Source organism: Chiroxiphia lanceolata, chromosome 1 (assembly GCF_009829145.1).
Source record: "Chiroxiphia lanceolata isolate bChiLan1 chromosome 1, bChiLan1.pri, whole genome shotgun sequence".
Classification (NCBI taxonomy): Eukaryota; Metazoa; Chordata; class Aves; order Passeriformes; family Pipridae; genus Chiroxiphia; species Chiroxiphia lanceolata.
In genome coordinates, this window is record NC_045637.1 from 53,932,897 (window position 1) to 53,956,005 (window position 23,109).

A 23,109-nucleotide genomic window follows, 5' to 3' on the forward strand; every position below is an offset into this window, starting at 1 on the left:
ATGGCAGAGTGGCTGCGGTGAGCAGCTGTCATCATCTCAGCTCAAATTTGCCGTTTGCTTCCCAGCTGAGACAGAAGTCATGCTGCTGATGTAAATCACCAAGAGGCGCAAAAGGATCAAGCCCAAGGGCTCTGACCAAGGGATAAAAGCCCCCTCAAACTTGCAATGTGGGTACAAGCAAATGCAAAGGCTCACAGTGTCACACTAACTAATCAAGCCTTCTAAAAATACTCAACATGATTACGTGAGGAAGAGCAATACATAAAGACGTAAACAGCCAAACAGAAAAGACAGATCCTCAGAAATAAAGTGAAATATTTATTCTCAGACAAAGTATTCGTCTAAACAGTGTCCAACACACAAATATATAGTTTCCTACTCCTGAACAGTAATTCTACAGTAAGACTTCCCAGTAAAATATTTATGTTACAGTGATTTGAATGATCAACAAGGGAACATTTCAACATGGTGCTCTACACCAGCTCAGAGATGCTGGTTGCTAAAGCACTGTAGTGCTGTCCTTATATACCCTATACTGCTACAGCCAAACACTGCCAATGAGCCAAGATAACCACTGCAACAGTAGGGTTGGTGTCAGAGTAAGGGCCTAACTCTGTAGAAAAATTTTCTCACTGTAGCTGTGTGTGTGAGCAGCCTGTTTCTGATTTTGCTGGTCTTCAAGAACTTCACAATATGTAAAACAGGTTTTCCTGTTGTCCCACAACTCGGGACTTAAAATGCACACTGTCCGATAAGCTTTTCATAGGAAGGTTAAGCGGGACAAGCAAGGGAGTGGTTACTTACAAAAACATAGAAGGTTACTCTTCATGTTTACTTCTTAATTTACTAACAGCCCTAATGCAGAGTATAAATTAAAAAACACTCTTCTACTTTAATTTCTTTCACACATACATTCTGCTCTCCCCTCTTGCTATTCAAGTTTTATCGAGTGCCTTCTCCTTCACAGCTGGCCTTGATTTCTTCCTTGTGTTCTTCCTCTTCTGCTTCTTTCTTCAAGAGGACAGAGGGAGAAAGAAAACAGCTGCTCTATCTCTCCTAAAACAGCCTTAAAACAAGGTGACAGTGATGGTCACACTTCTTTTCTACTGCCCTGCAGTCGAGTGTACTTATCCTAGCTACAATTGGGACACTAAAAAAAAATTGTCCCAGTTTGCACCACAGCATCAGTGGAAAACCTTCCAAAGTCCACCAGCTTCAGAAAGAAGCTGTACAACCCCATGGGCCATCCAGCAGTTTCCCAGGTCTTCTCTCCAATGCAACACTGACTGTCAAAAGCACAAACCGTGAGTGGCACTGAGAAGGACCATCTCCTGTGTCAGGTTCTCTTAAACGATGGAACACAAGTGAGTATGCTAACACCACCACAGCATAATTATATACATTATGCAGGAGGTGTTATATATTATGTCTTAAAGCGACTATTTTTAATATTGCTCGGTTTTTACATAGCAGCTTGTGAGTCCAGAAATAAAGACTCCAAAGGTTCAATGAACACCAACTTTCCAAACTGCTAGGCAGTAACACCCAGCAGGAAATTAAGCAGGACTTATCATTCATGCCTAAGAAGCAATTACAGAAGCTTCTGTTTCCCCAGTAATAAATTTCCTGGCCACATAAAGCTGCATAGAAAGTGTTGAAGAAATGTTAACATACCGTATGTACTGAATTAAAGGAAAATTAACTTTCATGCATAGAATAAGCTATTGTTTCAAGTTTCTGTTGAGGCAAAAAAGGCATGCTAACACCTTTGACTAATTAAGTTTGCCATAAGATGTGTTCCACATGTTAAAGATTCTTGACTCTTGAAACACTGAAATGACAGTCATAAATGGTTATTGGTAATACTGTACCAACACACACCTTTCTAGGACCCTGTGCAATGACCATATTTGTGCCACCACAACTGGATCTCCCTGTAGTTTTTACAGCTGAGCATTCTTTTTGGTTCCAAGTTCTCTGTGACTCCACAAAGAAATTCTTTCTTACATTATTCATGACTCAGATTCTGCACATCAGCTATGCAAAAAATGGCACACTATAAAATTAGAGAATGATAGCATCTATATTAGTTTGGGTTTTTTTCCTTAAAGTCATGTCTCCTATCTTTCTGTCATTTCAGAGGTACTTGAAATAGTATAAGAGGATCTTCATCTGTGAATGCTCTACTTCAATCCCTGTGTGCACCACTTGCACTTATATCTGCAGAATTTTCTATCAGCGGAGGTCTGGACAAATGGTTATTCATTGCTTTGCAACTCATCATTCTGCAGGCATAGTCACTGATAAGAGGGAAGCTCTGAAGAAATCCTATTCTCCTTATTCTTTAAACCATGATATCTCCATAAGCCCCCAGCCACCCAGCTGACTCCTGCTGCAGGTCATGTGGTACAAACCACAGAACAGGAAAAGCCTCTTCTCAAAGGAGTTTATAAGCTCAGTCAAAGCAGGGTTTTTTTCAATACGCTTGGCACTGGGCAAATATAAGTACCACCAAGAGACAGTGTTACTGCTTGGGATATGAAAGACAAAATCCGTATATTGACTTTGAATAAAGAACAGTGGTTTTCACAGTTTGCTTTGATTTTTATAAAGTTGTATTAACCTGTATTCTGGAAACATTTTCAGCTTCTCATATGCTCAGGCTTTAGTATCCTGCTAGTACTATAAGCAACAAAGCTTCAAACAGTTTTGCGAGGACATACCTCAAAGCCAAAGCACTAGTTTCGCTGGGACAGAGTCCATTTTCTTCCTAGTAGCTGGTACAGTGCTGTGTTTTGGGTATATTATGAGAATAATGTTGATAACACAATGATATTTTGGTTGTTGCTAAGTAGTGCTTACCCTAAATCAAGGACTTTCCAGTGTCTCATGCTCTGCCAGTGAGGAGGTACACAAGAAGCTGGCGGGGAGCATCACCACGACAGCTGACCCAAACTAACTATAGAGATATTCCACACCATAGGGCGTCATGCCCAGTGTATAAACTGTGGGGAGTTGGCTGGAAGGGACCAATGGCTGCTGACAGGCTGAGCATTGGTCAGCGGGTGGTAAGCAATGGTATTGTGTGTGTGTCACTTGTGTTTCTTGGGGTTTATTTTTCTTCTTTTTTCAGTACAATTAGTAGTAATAGTAATTTATTTTCTTGAAATTATTAAACTGTTCATACATCAGCCCATAAGTTTTGTGGGGTTTCTTACTTTTTTTTTTCCTGATTTCCCTCCCCATCCCACCGAGGGAGGAGAGTGAGCAGCTGCATGGTACTTAATTGCCATCTGAGCTTAAACCACAACACTCATCTCTCATAAAAACTGAACAAATAATCTTTCTAGGCAACTGGTTGTCTGTACTGACTTAATAATTAATAAATACTGTAGTTCATGGTTTCAAAAATATGTAGGTATCTAAATTCCATTAAAACTAGACTTTTATATACATATACAGAATCTGTACAATCTCTTCTACTAAAATATTGGCATAAAATTTTTTTTTCCCCACTGAATCCCCACTCACCACTCTACAACTAGTCTAGCTAAATGTCTAAACTAAATTTGCACTACATTTGCTGTAATGGACATCACAGGCTTAGATAATGTTGAGTTTAACATATATATCCCCTCAATGAAAAGTTACTCTGATTCTTCTGCAGTGCTATGGCTGGTTGTTTCATCCTACAAAAACCTTGCTATACTGTATTCCACTGTTGTTCTTGAAATATGAGTTTATTTCTGAACCTTCTTCTCTTGATGCTTGTGCAGACACCATACGAGTAAAACCTGACAACTTCTGTGATAACAGAATGAACTGCTCCTGAGACATTAAAAGGTATTATTTTTACTCAGAATTCAGGCAAGATTATAATCCTTGAGCTGGCACACAAAAATATGATTAAAATGAAGATGTTCTCCAAGACAATGTCTACTCTTACTGGAATAAAGGTTTGCTTTTAAACATACATTTTCAGACTGAGATAAGCTTACAGATGACATCCATTCTAGATTCAACTACAACAGTCCAACATAATTGCTGAAGAGAGTAAACACTTCAGTTTACAAATTTCAGAAAAAAAAATGTGAGAAAAGAAGGGCTCTGGTTTGAGGTAGAATGTTGAAATACAGATTTCACTAAGCAAAAAAGGAAGCATATGATACACATAGAATGGAGGTGACTGAAGATCTTATAAATTTGCAGCTAAACCAGTTGTCTGGAAAGCACCTTGCAAATCTCCCTGGTCAGTGAGAAATGGATGTGTTGTTAGGGAAGAAGGAGCTGCTTTGCCTGGGACGCAAGTTCTTGAGCACTCTGTAATGCAGATAACTCCCAGTTTTGATTTTGGAAAGCAAAAGCATTCAAGAGGACATAGTGACTTTTCCAGGATTAAAATGAAATGTTTACTCTGCTATGAGTTCTGCTCAACAGCAGAAGTTTCTTATAATAAACTTACTAGCTTTTTAATGCCATTTTGATTAAATGAAGTAACATTTTTGAAATTAAGATTGCCAAAATTATCAAGATAATTAATGGTCAGGAAATCATCAGAATATTTGTTTCATAATATGATGTTTCAAATTTCCAGTATTTTCAAAATATTTGTTTTCAAGGCAGTTTCTCATTAAATGGTGACTCAAAACAAGTGAAAAGAGCCCATAAGATACAGACTCCAGGCAAGAGCTGGACCAGTAAGTCATGGTATTTGAAAGACCTGCATGCATCTGACACACACCTTTGAAATAGAAATATGAAACTCTGTAAGAAATCTTTTAATCTTTTTCCCCTTCATAAGTAAAAAAAAAAAATCTATTTCCAGAGAGTTAATAAATCCAACAAAAAATACAGCAGCCTTTACCAATGTAATACTTTTCAAAACCATCATAACCTTAAAAGCATACTCAGGAGTGCATAAAAGACATGAAGTCTCACTAGGTATATAGGAAAGAGTAATTATTCATTCCTATGAAAGTTCAGTTGCAGTCTTCAGTCTGAGCTTTCAATAAATGGTGAAACATAATTTATTTGTACTGGGTATTGCTGCTTCCTAATATAACCCAAAACCTCAGGGACATGCTGGTAGTAATACAAACACAGGATGGTCTTTTAAGCCAAGAAATCATTTCAAAATTTATCTAAAGTAGAAAGTTATTATGATTCCATAATGGTGGCATGCATTTGTTTGACATTCACCATGGCATACCGGGGACAGAGAATTATCTGAATTTTGTTCCCATGATCTAACAGAGAAGCTATCTAGGCAACTTGGTGCTTTATTCTCCCTTGTTCTTCATATAACCGTTTGGTAAATAAAGCACTCAAACTAAACACAGTAAACAAATGCAAAGATTCATACAAAGTCTTTGGAAGGATTTTAAGGTATCTATTTAAACTCCATTGGTTCTATTATTTGATGTATAAGAAAAGTATCCAAAAATAACCTTAAATGCTCTTTTTTGGTATTCTAACAAACATTGACTACAAACTTAATTGGTGAGTAGTTTAATTATTCTAAGTCGCATTTCTCGTGGACAAAACTATTGTTCTGGAAGAATAAGCATTTAGGTAGATCCATTTCCAGAAATCAAGACCAAGGTAGTATGGTAGTCAGCAGAAAATAAAAAACTGATGAACATAACTACAATGAAGAGAAAAAGAAACAAGAGTAATTTTAAACAGAAGAGAAGATACTGTTACAAAGTGTATACTTACAGAGTATTATGATGAGGAATAATTGCACTAATTTATTGGAAGTAAAGTTTAAAATTAACATTGTGGAAAACACTCCTGCTGGTGCTAATGCCATTTTTAAAGATGTTTAAAACTAGTACTAGGAAAGAACTAGTATGCATGCATACTAAGGAATGCAACTCTTTATTACCTTGTGATCTAATTTTCAATTGCCTGTCTCAGAGATTCTATAACCAAAAGTTGTTACCTAATCTAATGATCAGAATTTTATTCCATCAGAAGTACAAACTTAATAATGAAATTGTATTACTGCATAAATACTGCTACATTTCAAAATCAGATTCTGTGTTATATGGAAATATCATCAGTGAAACCAGCCTGATAACCTAGCTCTTCATGGCTAAGGAAGATTAGCCCAGCTCACTCTTTCTGTATTTATTCTTTTCCTTTCTATACAAACTCTGATTTAAAAAAGAAACTATCTGGGAGGTATCCAATGTTAGTTCCACATACTGAGGTTGTGGCTAACCAGCAATCTTTCATTAAGCTAAATAAGGGCTACTGAAACCAAAATTTTATTAGTGCTAGGTGATACTCACAAGGCTCTTAAGAAATAAAAACCTTCAGTTGGCCAAACATTTTTAAACACCTTTATCAATACACCAACATAATCTAGAGAATGCTGTAGCATTTTGTAGCCATCCTGAAAAAGAAGGTATATGAACTCTAAAGGAGAAAAGGGCTGGAAAAAATAACAAACCAAAGAAGTTAAACATTCCAGGACTTATCCTGAGTACTATCTATCAGTTGATTTTGAATTACATAAGTTCAGGATAATACCAGAATATTTTGAAACGAGCCTGAAATTCTACATGTCTGCTTTTCGTTTGCAGATGGCCCAAATAAAACTGCTTCTAGATGTAAAAGGATAGTTGTTCTTCATTTCCAAAATGAAACTACAGCTCTATAAGGTTTAAGAGGTGATAGTTTGTATCACACCTCTAATTCAAACATTTTTCAAGTGTTTATGCTACCAAAATGAAAATATTTTCAGAGGTTTTAATACAGCAGGGTGAAAAGAAAAGCTAAAACCAGAAAATGATCTTTTGATTCAGAAGTTGGCATTTGAAAATACTGACACAAACTAACCTACAGAATTTGAAGACAAAGGTACCACCCCCCTCACCCATTTCTGAAACTGTCAGGAGTTAGATTATTAACTACTAATATAGACAATACATTTTTTAAACAAAAAGTACAGATTTAAGTTAGAACATTTCTGAGGTGGAAATTATGGATTTGTAGAATCAACTAATTTTCCTGCAGGATGAAAGCAAGCAATGGAATAATCACTAAAAGAACACATGAAAATTTCCCATGCTTTATCATAGCAAAAATAACCAACTATATATACACCAAAATAATTGCAAGGTTTTGTTCTTTCTGCTATTTTTTACTTTCCTCCTTGTATTCTCTTTTTACTCAGCCTAGAAATTAACACAGCTACCTTACACACACCTCATTTACATGAAGGTAGTATATAAATAGAACTATTTAATTTTGAAGGGACTTACAGTGGTTGTCAACTCCTTGAGCACTTTAGGGCTGACTAAAAGTTAAAGCATGTTGTTAAGGAAACTGTCTAACTGCCTCTGACAGGCTAATGGGCTTGGGCACAATCAACTGTCCAGGAAGCCTGTTCCAGAGTTTGACCATCCCCCTGGTAATGAAATGCTTCCTAATATTCAATCTGAACTTTTTCTAATGGGCATAGTTTTGAATTATACCCAAGCATCCTGTCACCGGACCTCAGGGAGAAGAGATCGCCACCTTGCGCTCCACTTCCCCTCCCCAGAAAGCTGCAGAGTGACAAGATCACCCCTCAGCTTCCTTTTCTCCAAACTAGACAAACCCAGAGTTCTCAGCTGCTCTTCATAGGGCATTCCTTCCAGTCCTTTCACCAGTTTTGTTGTCTTTCTCAAGTACCCAAAAATCTGTCTTCAGCTGTGGGGCCCAGAGTTACAAAGAGTAGTCAAGTTGAGGCCTCACCAGCACTTCTGTTGACCAGTTGGTCATGCTATGCTGGTGCATCCCAGGATTGGGTTTGTCCTCTTGGCTGCCAGAGCACCCTGCTGGCTCCTTTTGAGCCTGCTGCCAAACAACACCCCCAGATATGCCTTTCTGCAGGGCTGCTCTCCAGATACTCCTCTTCTAGCTTTTACTTGTGCCTGGCATTACTTCATCCTAGGTACAGAAACTTGTTAAATTTCATCCCACTAATCACAGCCCAGTGCTGCAATCTGTCTAGATCCCACTGCAAGACAGCTTGTCCCAAACAACACCTCCCACTGTGGTATTGTTGGTATCAAACTTGCTAATGTTGCACTCAACTCCTATATCCAGATCACTCATAAATATATCGAACAGAATTGGCCATAGAATTGACCGCTGAGGAGCACCACTGGTAACCTGTCACCAGCCAGATGTGGTCCCATTCACTACAACCCTTTGAGCCCTGCTCTTCAGGCAATTCTTCGCCCAAGCACATCTTGAACCCACTCATTCCACAGCTGAACAACTTGTCCAGAAGGATCCTGGGAAGGATAATAGCAAAAGCCTTCCTAAAACCCAGGAAAAATACATCCACCACCTTCCCTTCATCCACTGGGCAGGTGATCTTATCACAGAATGATATCAAACAAGTTAAACAGGACTTTCCCTTTGTGAATCTGTGTTGACTGTGCCTGATGAATGCATTGACCTTTAAATGCCTTTCAGCAGTACACAGTATAATCTTCTTCACAGTTTTTTCAGGAACTGAGGTTAGAATAACAGGACTGTAGGTTCCTGGGTCTTCCTTCACACCCTTTTTGTAAATTAGAATAACACTGGCCAGCTGCCAGTCAGCAAGGACCTCCCCAGACTCCCATGACCTTTGCTAGATAATCAAAAGAGGTCCTGCTATAACATCCACTAGCCCCTTCAGTACTCTGTGGTTTAATTTATTTAAACTGGGGGAGACACTACAGTTCCATCAAAATAAAAACACAGATGATATTTAAAGGAAAAATCAAACACTTTAGAATATTCAAAACCCCTTAAAGGTGTATTTGCAGATGGTTCCTATAAGAGGAGCCACTAGCAAATGAGGACATAGAATTCAGAACAATCTTGATAAATAAAACCATTTTGGGAAAAAATGGGTAAACATAAACTTTCACTACACTGTAAAAATACTCACCTACAAAAATACAGGATTGAAAAAAGTGGTCTGTTCTGCAGAAAAGGAATTGTAGGTTCCATTGAATCACAAATAAAGTGTGAGACAATATTACCACTGCAAAAAGTACCATACAATAATGCAGGGAGTTTGACTTGCAGACACTTGGGTAATTGTTATATTTCAGTATATGCTAGCAAATTCTCAGCTGAAACACTGCCTTGCTTTGGACACACATTCAAGAAATATCTGGAACCCTTGGAGAAAACAGAATTAGACCAACAATTATAAGACTAATCTCCTTTCTGGAAAACATGATGCATGAAGAAAGTTTGAAGGGATTGAGGCTGTGTAAAAAAGAGAATGAGAGAAGAGCACATACGACAGATATGACTGCAGCCTTCAAATACATAACAGGTAACCATAAAGACTAACGGAAAGTTTTTCTTCATTTCCACATCAGGCTGAAAGATGCAGACAGGGTATTTTGACTAATGGGGAAAAAATTTCCTAATGATAAGCATCAGAAAAGACTTTAGCTGTAAAATTATGTTATTAATAGTTGATCCAAGTCTGGATAGGGAAGCAGAAAACTCCAGTCTTCCAGTCTACACTTTTGAACTTCTTCGTGAGTAAAAAGAGTTGCATAAAGACTAACAACCAAGTCTAAAATGAAGGGATGATAACAGTTTGCAGATGCAAGGGGCAAAGTGCTGTCATTTCTCCAGCTATGGTTTAGCACACAGCTGCAGTCAGTTTTGCAAAGCACTATTCATATAGCTGGGGAACAGGAATACAGTGGAGCTGCGGTACCAAATAGTTACAAGGAGAAGTGCTACCAAAGTACTTTCTGGAGTGGGAATTCTATTTTCTCCTCACCCACACAGTACCATCTATGTTCTGGTACCATTTAATGACAATAATTGATCTTACTGCCTGATCTACCAAATGCCTTGGCCTTTTCTATCCCCTACATTCACAACAGTCTTTATACATTCTTTAGCTTCTCCTTCAGTACCTTGGGGGTCCGGCATCTATAATGCCAGTATCACATGCCCCTCCTTATTAGCTTCACCTGAAGCTCATAGGTTATAGCCATACCAGAAAATGAAATGGTGCCAGTTTAATCTGCAAACACATTCTGGCACTGAAATTCAACAGCCAAATTTTTCGTGTTGTTAAACAGTTAAAAAAAACTCAAAACAACTTTGGTCAGCTAACCTTCTCTCCCAAACAACTCAGGCAAAATTTGGGCCAAATAACATCCCCAAAAGGCAATGTCATACCAAACTCTGTGCCCAGGAAGCAAAAAGAGCTTAATGGTGAGGGTGTGGGCATCTCATTTCAACTGGTCTCAGTGTCAGAGAGCAATCTGAGGCACATTTAATGTACTCCTACAGCTATACCCATTGTCCTGTGAGGCCCCAAGTAAGAAAATCATTATTAATGGCAGCTAGAATATAAACTGTTGCGCTCGACAACTGTGAATAAACAGACACAAATAGCACATTTTATCCTGAAGAGTGGACTCTTCAAGATGAAATAATTATTTTAATTCCCACTGCAGACCCTAGTTCCCACCATAAAAGGAGGAAAAATTCAGTAGTTGCATCTCTGTCTTGGACAGTTAGGAACACTCTACTCATACAAATGGTGTCTAGATGATGCAATTACTCCAATCTAAGTAAAAATTACATCTTCATAGCCATAAGAATGCAAAACACATATAGGAAAACAACTCATCCAGTTCACTCAATGAATGATAGACACTTAAAAAAAAAAAAAAAAAAGAAAATGTAGTTTTAGACTGTGAAGGCCTGATGTGAACAACAAAGCCCAAGATACTCCAGTTAAAATTGGTGTTTCATGAACACAATTATGCCTTTTATTTTAAGAAATTAAGGAAGTTAAAGGTGAAATGGTAATGCTTACTCCAAGTTTCCTTAGGAATTTGTTACTTTAAGTCAAATGCTTTACTTCACATAAGGTTTCTTGTGTTGAATTGTAGTACAACTGTTTACTCAAGTGGCAGCAGCATACTTTGTGAAAAATTAAATGGACATTTATCAAAGGTGAGTTGACAGGTTTGAATGTTAAATGTAAGCACTGTAAGACAAGTACAAATAGTTTCTACCTGGAGGTTACATATCTAAATCACTGGATAGATATTTTAATTAACTTCTGCACAATGAAGAATGTTTGCTTTCTGAATTATTGAGCAACATTTCCTGAGAGAGGAAGATACAAAATGTCATGCAATATATTTTTAAGTAGAGCTAGCATATAAATGAAAACTTGAAAATCCTTCTTCCTATACAGCACAGGCAAGAAAGGGATGAATACTGTTTAGAAATAGAAATGTTAGAGTCAAGATTTAAAGTTAAAATAAATGAAAAACTTGAGAGAGTTATGCCAGAGAGAGGCATAATACATGGATAGAGGGGGTTTCATTACTATATCACATTTTACTCTTAGCCCACTGGATTATGATCTAATAACACAAATATGTAGGTACCTCAGGTTCTGAGGTGATTTTGAGTAAGCCTAAAAAATAAAGATATGCAATAGTCAGTGGTAAACTTAAGGAAACTGCATCTCTGGTGGGGACAAAATAGTTATATATATATATATATATATATATATATATATATATATATATATATATATATATCATAGTTACATATACATTTCTGTTGTTTCTTAAACCCATCTAGTCTTCTTGCCCTACTGACAGTAACTCCTAAGGTAAAAAGCTGGATAACAGAAGCAAGCTGCAAACCCACAGGAGCACACTGCTAAGTGCCTTCTCATCAACCCTTCACCTTTCAAACCACTGAAGCATTTGGATGTTTAAAATGCTAATAAAAACTAAAATGTTTTACTCACAGTTAAAACCAGGTTCAATAGTTTTTCCAGCTTCGAGACTGTTTATTGTAATCTGAAAGATGATGTGCAGCAGCAGAAATGATAGACTGGTGAAGCACAGAGATTTTAATAATCGTCCTGTATGCCCTAAAAGATAAAGTATACATACATATAATTGGTGAATTTCCAAACATTACTTAAAGGTTTTCAGTTTAAAACCAGTAAAAACATCTTGACGAAGCATATTTCTACAAGTCAGTTCTACATTAATCATGATTGTCCCTCATGGTCAAAATTATAGCAGAAGTCATACTTAAATTATAGTGGTTTTGAGTATACTTTACTCACAAACAGCAATGACTGCTATTACCAATAGTGTCTTTGAGTACACTTTAATCACAAACAGCAATGACTGCTGTTACCAATATTTTGGGGGTTTTTTTAATCAAAAAAAGGAAGTTTCTCAAGTGTCCAGACAGCAATTTTAGCTCAATAATATTAACAACATCATAATGTTTATCACCACATTACCTGGTACGAAGACAAAATACGAATGATACTTCTACTTTTGAGAAAATAAAATCTGTTAATCTAATTACACTTTACAAAACAAATTACATAGGAGGGGGATTAACAACACACAAACCTCAGTTTGGCTCAGGAGTATAGACATATTTTCATTGAATGCTTTGCTTTGTGCCGACTGCCCTCTTTATCTTCCTTCAGAAGTTTTGAAAATAATTTTCAGTATACACTGAAGAATCCTGTGCCAGACACATTTGGTCATAGTTTCTCTATGATTTGTTGGATATATATTCAAGAGCTAATAGAAAATGTTTGATGAAGATTTAGAAATGCCTTATAAATCCTCTAGGAAACACTCAGCTTAATCATAGGCAGCCAAACTTGCAAGGTATGAATAAATAAATTATTAGTATTTCAGGAAATATGCATCTTCAAGACAAAGTTGAATTGCTGATAAAAGACAACATTAAATATCACCCTACCTAACCTATCTGCAGTAAAAAGTCTATCTCCGAAGTATTTTATACTAGATTTTACAGCACCCGCTTTGTACATTTAAGGGTAATTTTTTAATTTATGGATTAAAAACCAGCAGTGTTGGAATTCTTACCCAAGGCTATAAGTAAAGTTAGGGTTTTGGAAGGTAAAACTAGCAGAGTATACCTGTGAAATGTCCACTTTAAACGAAGCCTGTTTTCTTCATACTTATTTTGCAAGTGTCTGATATGAGCAACTACTAGAAAGAACAAGATGGTTCACATTCTGTATCTAGCCAATAAATCAGCTTCTTGCTTTATATTTGTTATAGTTCAAGCATGTCTTCAATGGCCTGAAGGGTAGTTTATAAAGCAAAGAATCAGATAAACACAATTCAACAATTTCAGAAAGTTGTAGACTATCTCATTCCATCAGACTCAAAACTTTTATTATATGATCACTATCTTGACTGCAAATTTTGAATACCAAATACCTTTAATAAACTTCCCTTTTTTTAATAGAGTAAACAGATCAAACAAAATTAAAAATGGTAAGAATGAGCCCATGAGTTTCTGCAATCTGAAAAGGAAGATACATTCAGTAGATATGTGTCTTGTATGACCTATTCACTAATCACCAGAGTCCACACAGAAAGAAGACAACCTGGGTGGCTGAGCATTACACTAAAAAGACTGGATATTAAATTCTTTGGGTAATTTTTTGTTCTTTTTCTGCAGAAGCTGGCTTAGTGTCCTGGCTTAGGACAATTTCTAAGTCATGTAAAAGCATAAATAACTAAATAGGTCATATTATCAAAAACATTAGAAGAATGAATATATGACAAGCTACATGTTATTAAATAATATGTCAGACATGATGTCATATCTAATGCAATCCAAGGACTGCTATATTTTACAATTTTTTGCATATTTCAATATTTGATGGTTTGCTCCTTCATTACTAGATCCCATGCTCATGGTATTACAAGAGATGTATGTTCAGAACACAACTGAACTAAAAAATTACCTATCTCAAAGCTGAGGACAAACAGTTTGAGAACACAAATTTCATGGTCTTAACATCTGTGTCAAAAATGTACAGATCTTAAAGTAAGTTTGGCGACTTATGAAGTTCTGAGTCACAAATTCTCCTCAGTGCTCAGGAATTAACAATTTGATAGATATCAAGCACTGAATTTTTCATACAGAGGTGGATTTGAATTTTTTGATAGAATTCCCTGAGTCAGTGTTCAAAGGAGAAAAACTGCAATAGTTAGTCAATGCACATTCAATTCCCAAACTTCGTGCTTCCACATGAAGAAATAAAACTTCTGAAAACCTTGGGTACATCTTTCAGTATTTCAATTGTCATACCTCCCCAAAATATATTTCAGTTTTAGACTTAATTTTTTTAAATTTGAAAACAAACACATTTGAATTTGGATTGAAAAAAGCATTTCTTTAAAAAAGCCTTAACTTTTGCAATTGTACTCCTTTTAAGAAATGTAGGAAATGCTGAAAATGTATTTCTTGAAATACTGAAATGTTGAAAAAAGATCTCCTTCATAAAGTAGGGAAAATTTTAAAAGACTATAAATACTCATCATAATAAATAGTCTCTCGGTTTACTGGTAAATATGGTAGGGTAAACACACAGCTGGAAGGGCAGCTAGTTATGTTCAGTGCAGGTTACAGCATTCCTCAAGGGCTATTCCCTTCGTGGCTATTCCCTTCGTGGGACAGGATCACCACCAGATCCTACTGACCAAGAGCCCTTTACACCTGCCTCACATTCATCTGTGCCAGCAGAAAGTAGACACATAAAGTATCTGAAGAAAAGTAAGAAATACTAAGTTTTGGAGAGTTATCAGCAACCTGGGAGAAATGGGAGTGCTAAATTTGGTGAAGTGGATACATAATTTATGCCAAGGAAGAAGTGACTGATTTGGATAAGAGATGAGTTTCAGGATTTGGATAAAAGACTATATTTTTACTTACATTTTTCTCTTTCTCCTGTAAACTTAGTTCTAAATGACACAAATTAAAAATTACCTGTATGCATACAGAACTGAGAGAGTGAGAAAACAGAGAGCTAAAATTAAACTCCTGAAAAAAAACCAGAGCTTTTTATGATGAGGAAGAGCGATTTTTGTCATGCTTCTTTAATTTGTGTTTATTCTAATTCAGTCACAATGTTAAATTCTTTTTGTAACTTACAAAATTTTAACTTATAATGTTACAATTCACTTGCTAAAACATACCTTAACTGTTCAGTTGCCCTAACATGAAAGTCCCTGGGGACGTGAATGGAAGCTGACTGTCACATAGAGAAGGAAATATATATTGTTCAGAAACCTGCGCAGATAGAAAAGATGTGCAAGAGATCATTGCCCCAGCCAACATCAAAAGTCACAATATACTGATTCCTTAATTTCTGTCTTAGATGTATAGACTTGTCTATGCCCATCAAGACTAAAATAAGAAAAATCTCATGGCAAAACACCTCAGTTTGCAGCTTGAATGCTTGGTTCTGATTTTACTCCACCACTAGCTCCAGCAAAACGTGGAGGATGGAAAAGACAGAGAAGATTTGTCTCAGAACTGGCCCGAAGGACTACGAAAAGTGGGTTTGCTTTCAGGTGCCACTTCAGGTGTCATTCCTAATGGCACCAGTGGGACCAAAACCTGGCATGCAGCTTTAGAAATATACTCATGTCTCAGAAACACACAGGGAGGTTACTCCAGCCTCTTTGTCCCTTCAGAAAACTCCTGGTAAAGGGCTTTCTCCCCTCTGATCAAGTCTGCAGAAAGCCAGACAGGATGCAAATGCTTCATTACCCTCTTTCTCTTCAGCTCAGGTGCAACATTAAACCAGTCTCAAGAAGGCCAAAAGCTTTTCACATGTGGCAGAGGAATCCATTTCTTATTTTTCAAAGGTAATCCAGCCAAGAGCCAGATTAGTAATGGCATGTACCCCCCAGCCACAGGCATGAAACCTCAGTACCACTAACTATTTTAATGTGTTTTGTAGGACTGCTGTCTCCAACGCACACATGCACCTCTTGACTGCCTACATCATGACTGTACACAAAGGTGGAGCCTGCTGCTCACATCATTTCCATCAATGATGAAAAGATGAAAACCAGTATATTCATGATTGGAGAAGCAGTCCTGTGATCTTTTCTGCTACTCCTTTCCCTAAAACAGCAAGAGTATGACAGAATTTAATTTTTTTGTACACTTGGAACTTCCTCAGAGCTTTTACCAAAAGGATGTGCTAACAGGACATGGAATAACTGAATGGCCAATTGTCACTGAGACCTGCTTTAAAATCAAATATATTAGCTCTTACAATATAATCTGACCATGAGCCTTGGTCTGTTACAAAGATCATACCATACCATACCATAGCAAATCTTCAGTTGCTTGCAAGGTGCATTTTCATTCCACACTACTTTTTTTCTCATTTGGATCTATTTATGATGCATAATTAAATTAATTTTGTCTCCAGCAAAGTTAATAATACTGCTAACCATTTATCCTGATTTTTTAATAAGTAGTACCAAGCATCTATATGCAAAGGTGATAAATTCAGAGAGTGGTATCCATTCTGCATATCACAAATCACAATGATATCAGGAAAGGGAAACTTGAGGAGGAAAATAATTTCTAAAAATTAACTGAAGACTGTTTAATATTCCAACAGTGTAATTCCATCATCACCATCACATGTATGCTGAATGACTTCACCTAAAGATTTAAGTTTTTGGATGTCTTATTCAAAGCTTTTATTAGTTTGCACAGGGATTTTTTTAAAATGTAACCTTAAGGTTGTATTTTCTGACATAAGTTGGGTTTGGGACAATTCTAACATCTCTTTTAGCCTAATACTGTACTCCAAACAGCTGCAATACTCTTCTTCAATAGTTATGCTTGGGAATTTTTTTACACATCACTTTTTATTCAGATCACAGTAGATGAAATACCAAAGCACAAGTCATTTTTCACATAACCTTTGATAGCATACAGTGAGTGATAAATATTAATGTGCATTTATCTCCTGAACTAGTGTCACTTCAGTTAATAAAGATACTCTATTACAGCCATTGAGGATTTTGTTTTTTAATAAATCTCTTCATCAGTAAGTGACAAACATAAAAGTAAAGAGCTCTGCGGGCAAGGCTTGGTTGCAATAAACTTCTGCAGCACAGAATGAGTCAGTCCCACAGAATTTGTTTTAGCTAGAATTTTAAAATCTTAACTTCCTGACATTCCATCAGGGTCCAGAGACCTTAATCTCTTGCTCCATGGCTCCAAATAGGAGTCTGTCAACATAACCTGTACTGTAGCTTGGGGCACCTTGGGATGGGAAGTTAAGAAAAAAATTAATTAAAAATACACGTCCTTCATAAAAATCTGGAAGTTTGAGAGTCATCTGATCTGCAAAGAAAGAAAAAAAAAAAGGAAACAGAATTTCCCATATAAAAGAAATCCTACCTTTGGTCAGCTCTGTTTTAAGTGCCTCAAGATATGGCAACTAACGTTAACTGACATAACTTACTGACATAAATGCAAGAAAAGAGTTCCAAGCTGGTTTTAGCCAAAGGTTCAGAGGTGATAGAGTTGGTTCCAGACGATAATCAGAAAAACATCATCACTGAGTCCACTATAAACATCAGCCACTTTGGCCACAAGTGTTAAATGTAGATTTACACACTTAGACATATACTCACTCAGTGGAAAGTTTATAAGCATGAAATAAACACTGATATGTCCCTCTTCCATTTGACAGGAAAACTTCGTATTTCAGTGTGGGCATTCAGCAACACTGAAGAATACGGGCCAGTCCCCTTTCCTTTATTCATCAGTACTATTGTACACTAATGGACACTTAACTCAGCAGGACAGGTCCTGATGACCATGGAAGATGAAGAAAGGACTCAAATGAGTTCTAAATTCAGTTGAGATTTCCAGACGACTACAGGGTTACGTCGGAAAGGCACAAAGCAATTTAGCTCTGTCCAAGAAAGCACTTAAACACATGCATATCTTTGAGCACATGCACAGGGACTGAAGAGCTTTCAGTGACGCATAAAAGGTTCATAAAATAAGGCTGACTTCTTCACTGCTAGGGTATTAATACTTGATGTGACCAATCTTAAAGCACACAGCCTGCAAATCAGCGGAAGTCAAATCTCTTCAGATACTTCTACACCATACATTGTTCAAATCAATGCTCTGCAGAGGCTAATTTTCTCTTTTTCTCCTTACAGATACAATGTGTAATTATGTCCAAATGGGGAGGGTAGGTATAACCTAATTGTTTTCAATGACTCTCTTCCCCATGCACTTTTGGAGGTGCAGAGAGAGAGTGCCCTCCAGTTTCACGTTCTGTGAGATCAATGCTAAATATTTGCTAGTGCCAGTTATACGTACTATGAAACAACCTTTCCTAGATGTAAAATATCCATAGTTCTATGTGCACAGTATAGCTATGCTAAGAGGTTTGGCCTCTTGAGTGCTGAAACATAATGGGACAAAGCTATGAACAAGGGATAGAGGAAGGCAATTATTTGTAAGGAGTATTCTAAGAATAAAATTTGATAATGGTGTGCCTTGTACACTGTATATTGTGCAATGTCAAGGCATTGATCCGCCAAGTAAAGTAACTGCATATCAGCTCCTATTCACTAAATCTTACATGAACATCTTAAGTAGACTCAAAAAAGATAATGTTTAAATCATACTGCCAGGAATTATTTTAATGGTTAAAATGCTGCCACCCTTCTACTGCACAGTAAGCATATTCATCAGTACATCTATATTTAGCTTAATAGAAAATGCATTAATATTTTTCCCCCCAAAGAGTATCTTGTATTTCAAAATCATCTTCTATTCAGAGGATCTGAGCTTACTAAAGCCTTAAAAGTGGACAGACATCATCACTGCAAAAATGCAAAACCACTTGGTTTACTCACTGGATTTCCAGCAGCAAGACAAAAATAGAGAGCAATTACTAATTCCATGGTCTGTTCTGTACCTACCCAGGCCCAAACCTGAAAATGTGTATCCACAAACAACAGCTCAAGACTTCGTGCTATTATTTTTAGTTATGTTTAAATCTCTGTGCTTAAGGAGCCACATTGAAAGCCAGAACATATCAGTTTTAGATTCAGAATTTCGAGAAAAATTTCCCAATATTTGAAATTTTGTCCATGTTTTCCTGAATGTGTCACCTATTCCCATGTGTAGTAGTCAGATGTCACAATCCACAACTGTGATCAATAGAAAAACTTTCCAAAACATTTACAAAAAAGCCATAATTCCTTAATTTCAAGCAACTCTTTGTATTATAACGTATTCCTTTGCATTTCAAATTATATTATCTCTCAGATGATAGACCAATGAGAATTTGTAACAGTTTGTCACAAGATATGTCATTACCTGAAAATTATATATTACTTTTAAAAGCAGAGTAAGATACATTGTTCCAGGCTGTGTAACTGCACAAAAAAATGCACATTCATTTATACTCTTTTATACACTTATTTATTTCCTTATATTTCTCTTTCTGCTTCACTCTCTTTTTAAAATACTACAGCACTCTAGGAAGGAAAAAAAGTCAGTCTAGAGATAGACCCTTACTTTGCAGGAGTGCCAACCAGACTTGGGTAAACACAGTGAAAAATTCTATGTGTAATTAAAAAAAAATTATTTAGAAATGAAAACATAAAAAGTGCTGCATAGCATAAAAAATATCTCCTTACTCCAGCTTCTTGCAGGATTTCCTGTTTTTCCTAGAAGTTTTTATGCCCAGAATACTACTAAAACTGAACTATATCCTCTGCATCAATAGACAATGCCATCGTTCAAGCTAGTCATAATCTCTGACTTGCAAGTTTACACAGGCAATTTACCCATTTTGTTAACAAAATATTTTGTCAGACAAGACTCAGAACTCAACTGCTCACTTTTTTTCCAGATAATACTCATAAGCTTTCAAAGCAAAAAACAGCTACTTGATGTCTGCTTCATAATTTGACAGGTGGCTGTACCAAGCTAAACACAGGAAATAAACATCATCTCAGATACTAGTGCATATTTTATTTTACTAGATACTGAGCAATTTTAAGCCAGAACTGCTCTTTTACAAGAGGGTTTGAGGCTGTTAATACAGAGTTACATTTACTTCCCTTGAGGAGACAGGCTCTCCATGTTTGTCACTAAAAGATAATATTTATTTTTAATTCAAATTAATTCAGTCATTATTGTCTGTTAGAAGCAGTGCTTGCAACTTACTTTCTTCATTTCCGTCACAGTCGTAAAGAGCAGGTAACTATCCAGTACTAATTCCTTCAATAACAGAGAGTTCAAGAAACTCCCAAGTAATGGGAGATGAGAGCAGGTCGTGTGCTAGTGCTGAACCACATTTTCAAAAAATCTTTACTTACTAGGAGGTGAATAATTTTCTCCCTTGAATACTTATCCACATGTGTTCACAAGCAGTAAACAAATGTGATGCAGGGCAGAGCGAGAGAGGAAGGCTAAAAGACTATGTAAATAGGACTAATACAGCTATGGCAAAACCAAACCCTGCACCATGATGTTTTCACAAGGGAGTAAGTGTGCATAAGTACGTGTACTGAACTCGCAGTAGAAGCTGTGGTATGAATTTCTACCTTTGGTAAAACTTTTCCCAGAAGTTCTAGAGGCTGCTTCAGCTCAGACAGAGGTGATGCGAAGAGTTTAACCTCTTTTCAAAGAGTTTGCACCAGTATCACTAGCACAACATAAAGCAGCTCATGACCCAGTTGAAGAGCCCCTGAGCCAAAATGCATTAGCATTTCAACTTCAACTTTGCATTTCAAAAATGTTAAGCCCTCCTGCCAACACAGAGCTGAAGTAAGATATACAAGGGCATAGTTTCATTCCCTCCCTTTACCAGAAGTGCTTAAGGGAAGTAGAAAGACAAGATGGAAAAGCAAATTACTTGTGGAAATAATTTTGTTCTAAAAGTTTCCTGGTGTTTGAAGAACATACTGTGATACCCATATGCCACATGGCCATACTTCTCTCTGAAAAAAATAATATCACTTTCAAAACACATGTTCCAGAGGGCAGATGGAAGAGGACCAGAGAGCTTTCTATAAACATTAGTAGCATCCTTTCACTGAAATCAGGTGGTTTTCTAAGGAAATTAAAATACCAACTTCCCAAGAGTCTATGTTGCATATTCTGTAAAATTCTGTAGAGAAATAGGTTATAGGAAGTAAAAGAAGAACAAACCAATAAATTTGACTTCCATGCTTGGCAAATTGGTAAAAACTATAACACAGATGAGAATTAGACAGTCAGGTAAGAACCATATGCTGAGATGTCCAGGTAGTTACCATAGAAAATGGTCATGCCCATCGGATCTTTGAAATCTTAATGGAAACAAGAGGAAATTTTAGAAGGATATTTTAGATGATGCAGGAAACTTAGTTTTCAATAAACTTCTGGCAAGTATTTCAGAAGAACAAACTTCTGTCAAAGGATTTACAGGAAATAATCTGTCATGGAAATGGAGGATATGCCATCTTGGAACATACCAGTTTTGGCTGATGGTAACTTTTGATTTGTCTTCCAGTCCAGTTGCAATGGGTTCAGAACAAAAATACTTTTTTCCCCCATAATGATGACAGAATTAATATTTTTTGTTACATTCTGCCTAGTACTCATATTATGTGTGTAAACAAATGGATCTAGATGTACTGCTTTTGGCTGGTATAGTCAGTTTTCTTCATAGTAGATGGCACAGGTTTTGGATTTGTGCTGAAAACAGTGTAGATAACACAAGGATGTTTTCAATATCGGTGAGCAGTGCTTACACAGAGTCAAGGCCTTTTCTACTTCTAATCCCATCCCACCAGCGAGGAGACTGGGAGTTCACAAGGAGTTGGGAGGTGACACCGCTGTGACAGCTGACCCCAACTTACCAAAGGGACATTCCATACCACATGGTGTCATGCTCAGCATATGGAGCCGGGGTAAAAGGAAGAGAGGATGTTTGGAGTTATGGTGTTTCTGCTCACGTCACAGTTACATGTGATGGAGCCCTGCTTTCCTGAAGGTGACTGAACACCTGCCTGGCCATGGGAAGAGGTGAATGAATACCTTGTTTTGCTTTGCTTGTGTGTGTATCTTTTGCTTTACCTTTGAAACTGTCTTTATCTCAACCCACAAGTTTTCTCACTTTTACTCTTCTTTCTCCCCCATGCCACTATGGGGAAGAGAGTGAGTGGCTGTGTTGGGCCTAGCTGACTACCAGGGTTAAAACATGACAGTAGTCTATAAAGATACATAAAATCTGGACCAAAAGGAACTCACCTACGCTTACAGAAACACTAGATTTCTTCAGGAGAAGAAATCACAGCATTGTTCAATGTTTCATAAAAGGTTTACACTAAGGAAGAGTAGTGCTCTGAATGTTGAACTTCTAAAGACATCACCAGTGTTTTTTTTTCAAATGGTATGCAAAAGTCATTCATTGGAACATCCTGCAAACCAAGCAGAGAACATCAACTACATCTGTATTTTCACTATTATATCAACTCCATGTATGCATACACAACATTTCTCCCTTCTTCATCTTTCTGTATGTAAAAACATAGTTTTAATATTGCCTATCATGTTACAGGTAAATCAGACAAAGGAATTTTGCACAAAAATTCCTTTATATTCAACTCCAAAATGTTTACTATAAAGTTTCCCTGATAAGCTTACAGGTCAAAACCATAGATGAACCATCACATTTCAGTATGAAAATACCTATTATATTTTTTGGACAACAATAGCAGAGAGAATCAAACAGTTAATTTTTCACCCAACTACTATGTTTCACATAATGGAAAGAGGTGGACAACATTATAGAAAGCCAAGCACGTGATAGGAAGCTGTCTTTCAGCTAAGTGTACAATTGGATAATAAAAGAACAGTGATTCTCTTCCTTCCTGGGATGGTTGCTACTGTGGCCCAGGCATTTGGTGGCAACAGTCCACACATTTGAAGGCTAAAAGATAAAATCCATACCAGGTAACAACATTCTGAAATCTTAAACTGCTTTTGTGAAAAATATGAGTAGTTGATACTATGAATACAGGTAAGGAAAGATAAAGGGTTGTGCATTAAAACACAAATCTTGCAGGAATAAATTTACTGACTTTTTAAATTATCACAATTTAACAAGCCCAAGACTAGAAGGAAGAATATTTCCCTTTGACTTTTCAGAATTATTTTTAAGCAGGTGGAAAAAAATCATTTTCTGAGGACATGAAAGCTCATGAG

General features: G+C 36.8%; 1 protein-coding gene across 1 annotated transcript in view; it reads right to left on the reverse strand.

Moving 5' to 3' along the window:
- PIEZO2 (piezo type mechanosensitive ion channel component 2) overlaps window positions 1-23,109 on the reverse strand; it is a 294,414-nt gene that overhangs the window by 180,874 nt on the left and 90,431 nt on the right. Inside the window, exon 3 of the mRNA XM_032707117.1 lies at window positions 11,804-11,929. Coding sequence (XP_032563008.1) covers window positions 11,804-11,929 — 126 coding nt within the window. The remainder of the gene's footprint in view (window positions 1-11,803; window positions 11,930-23,109) is intronic.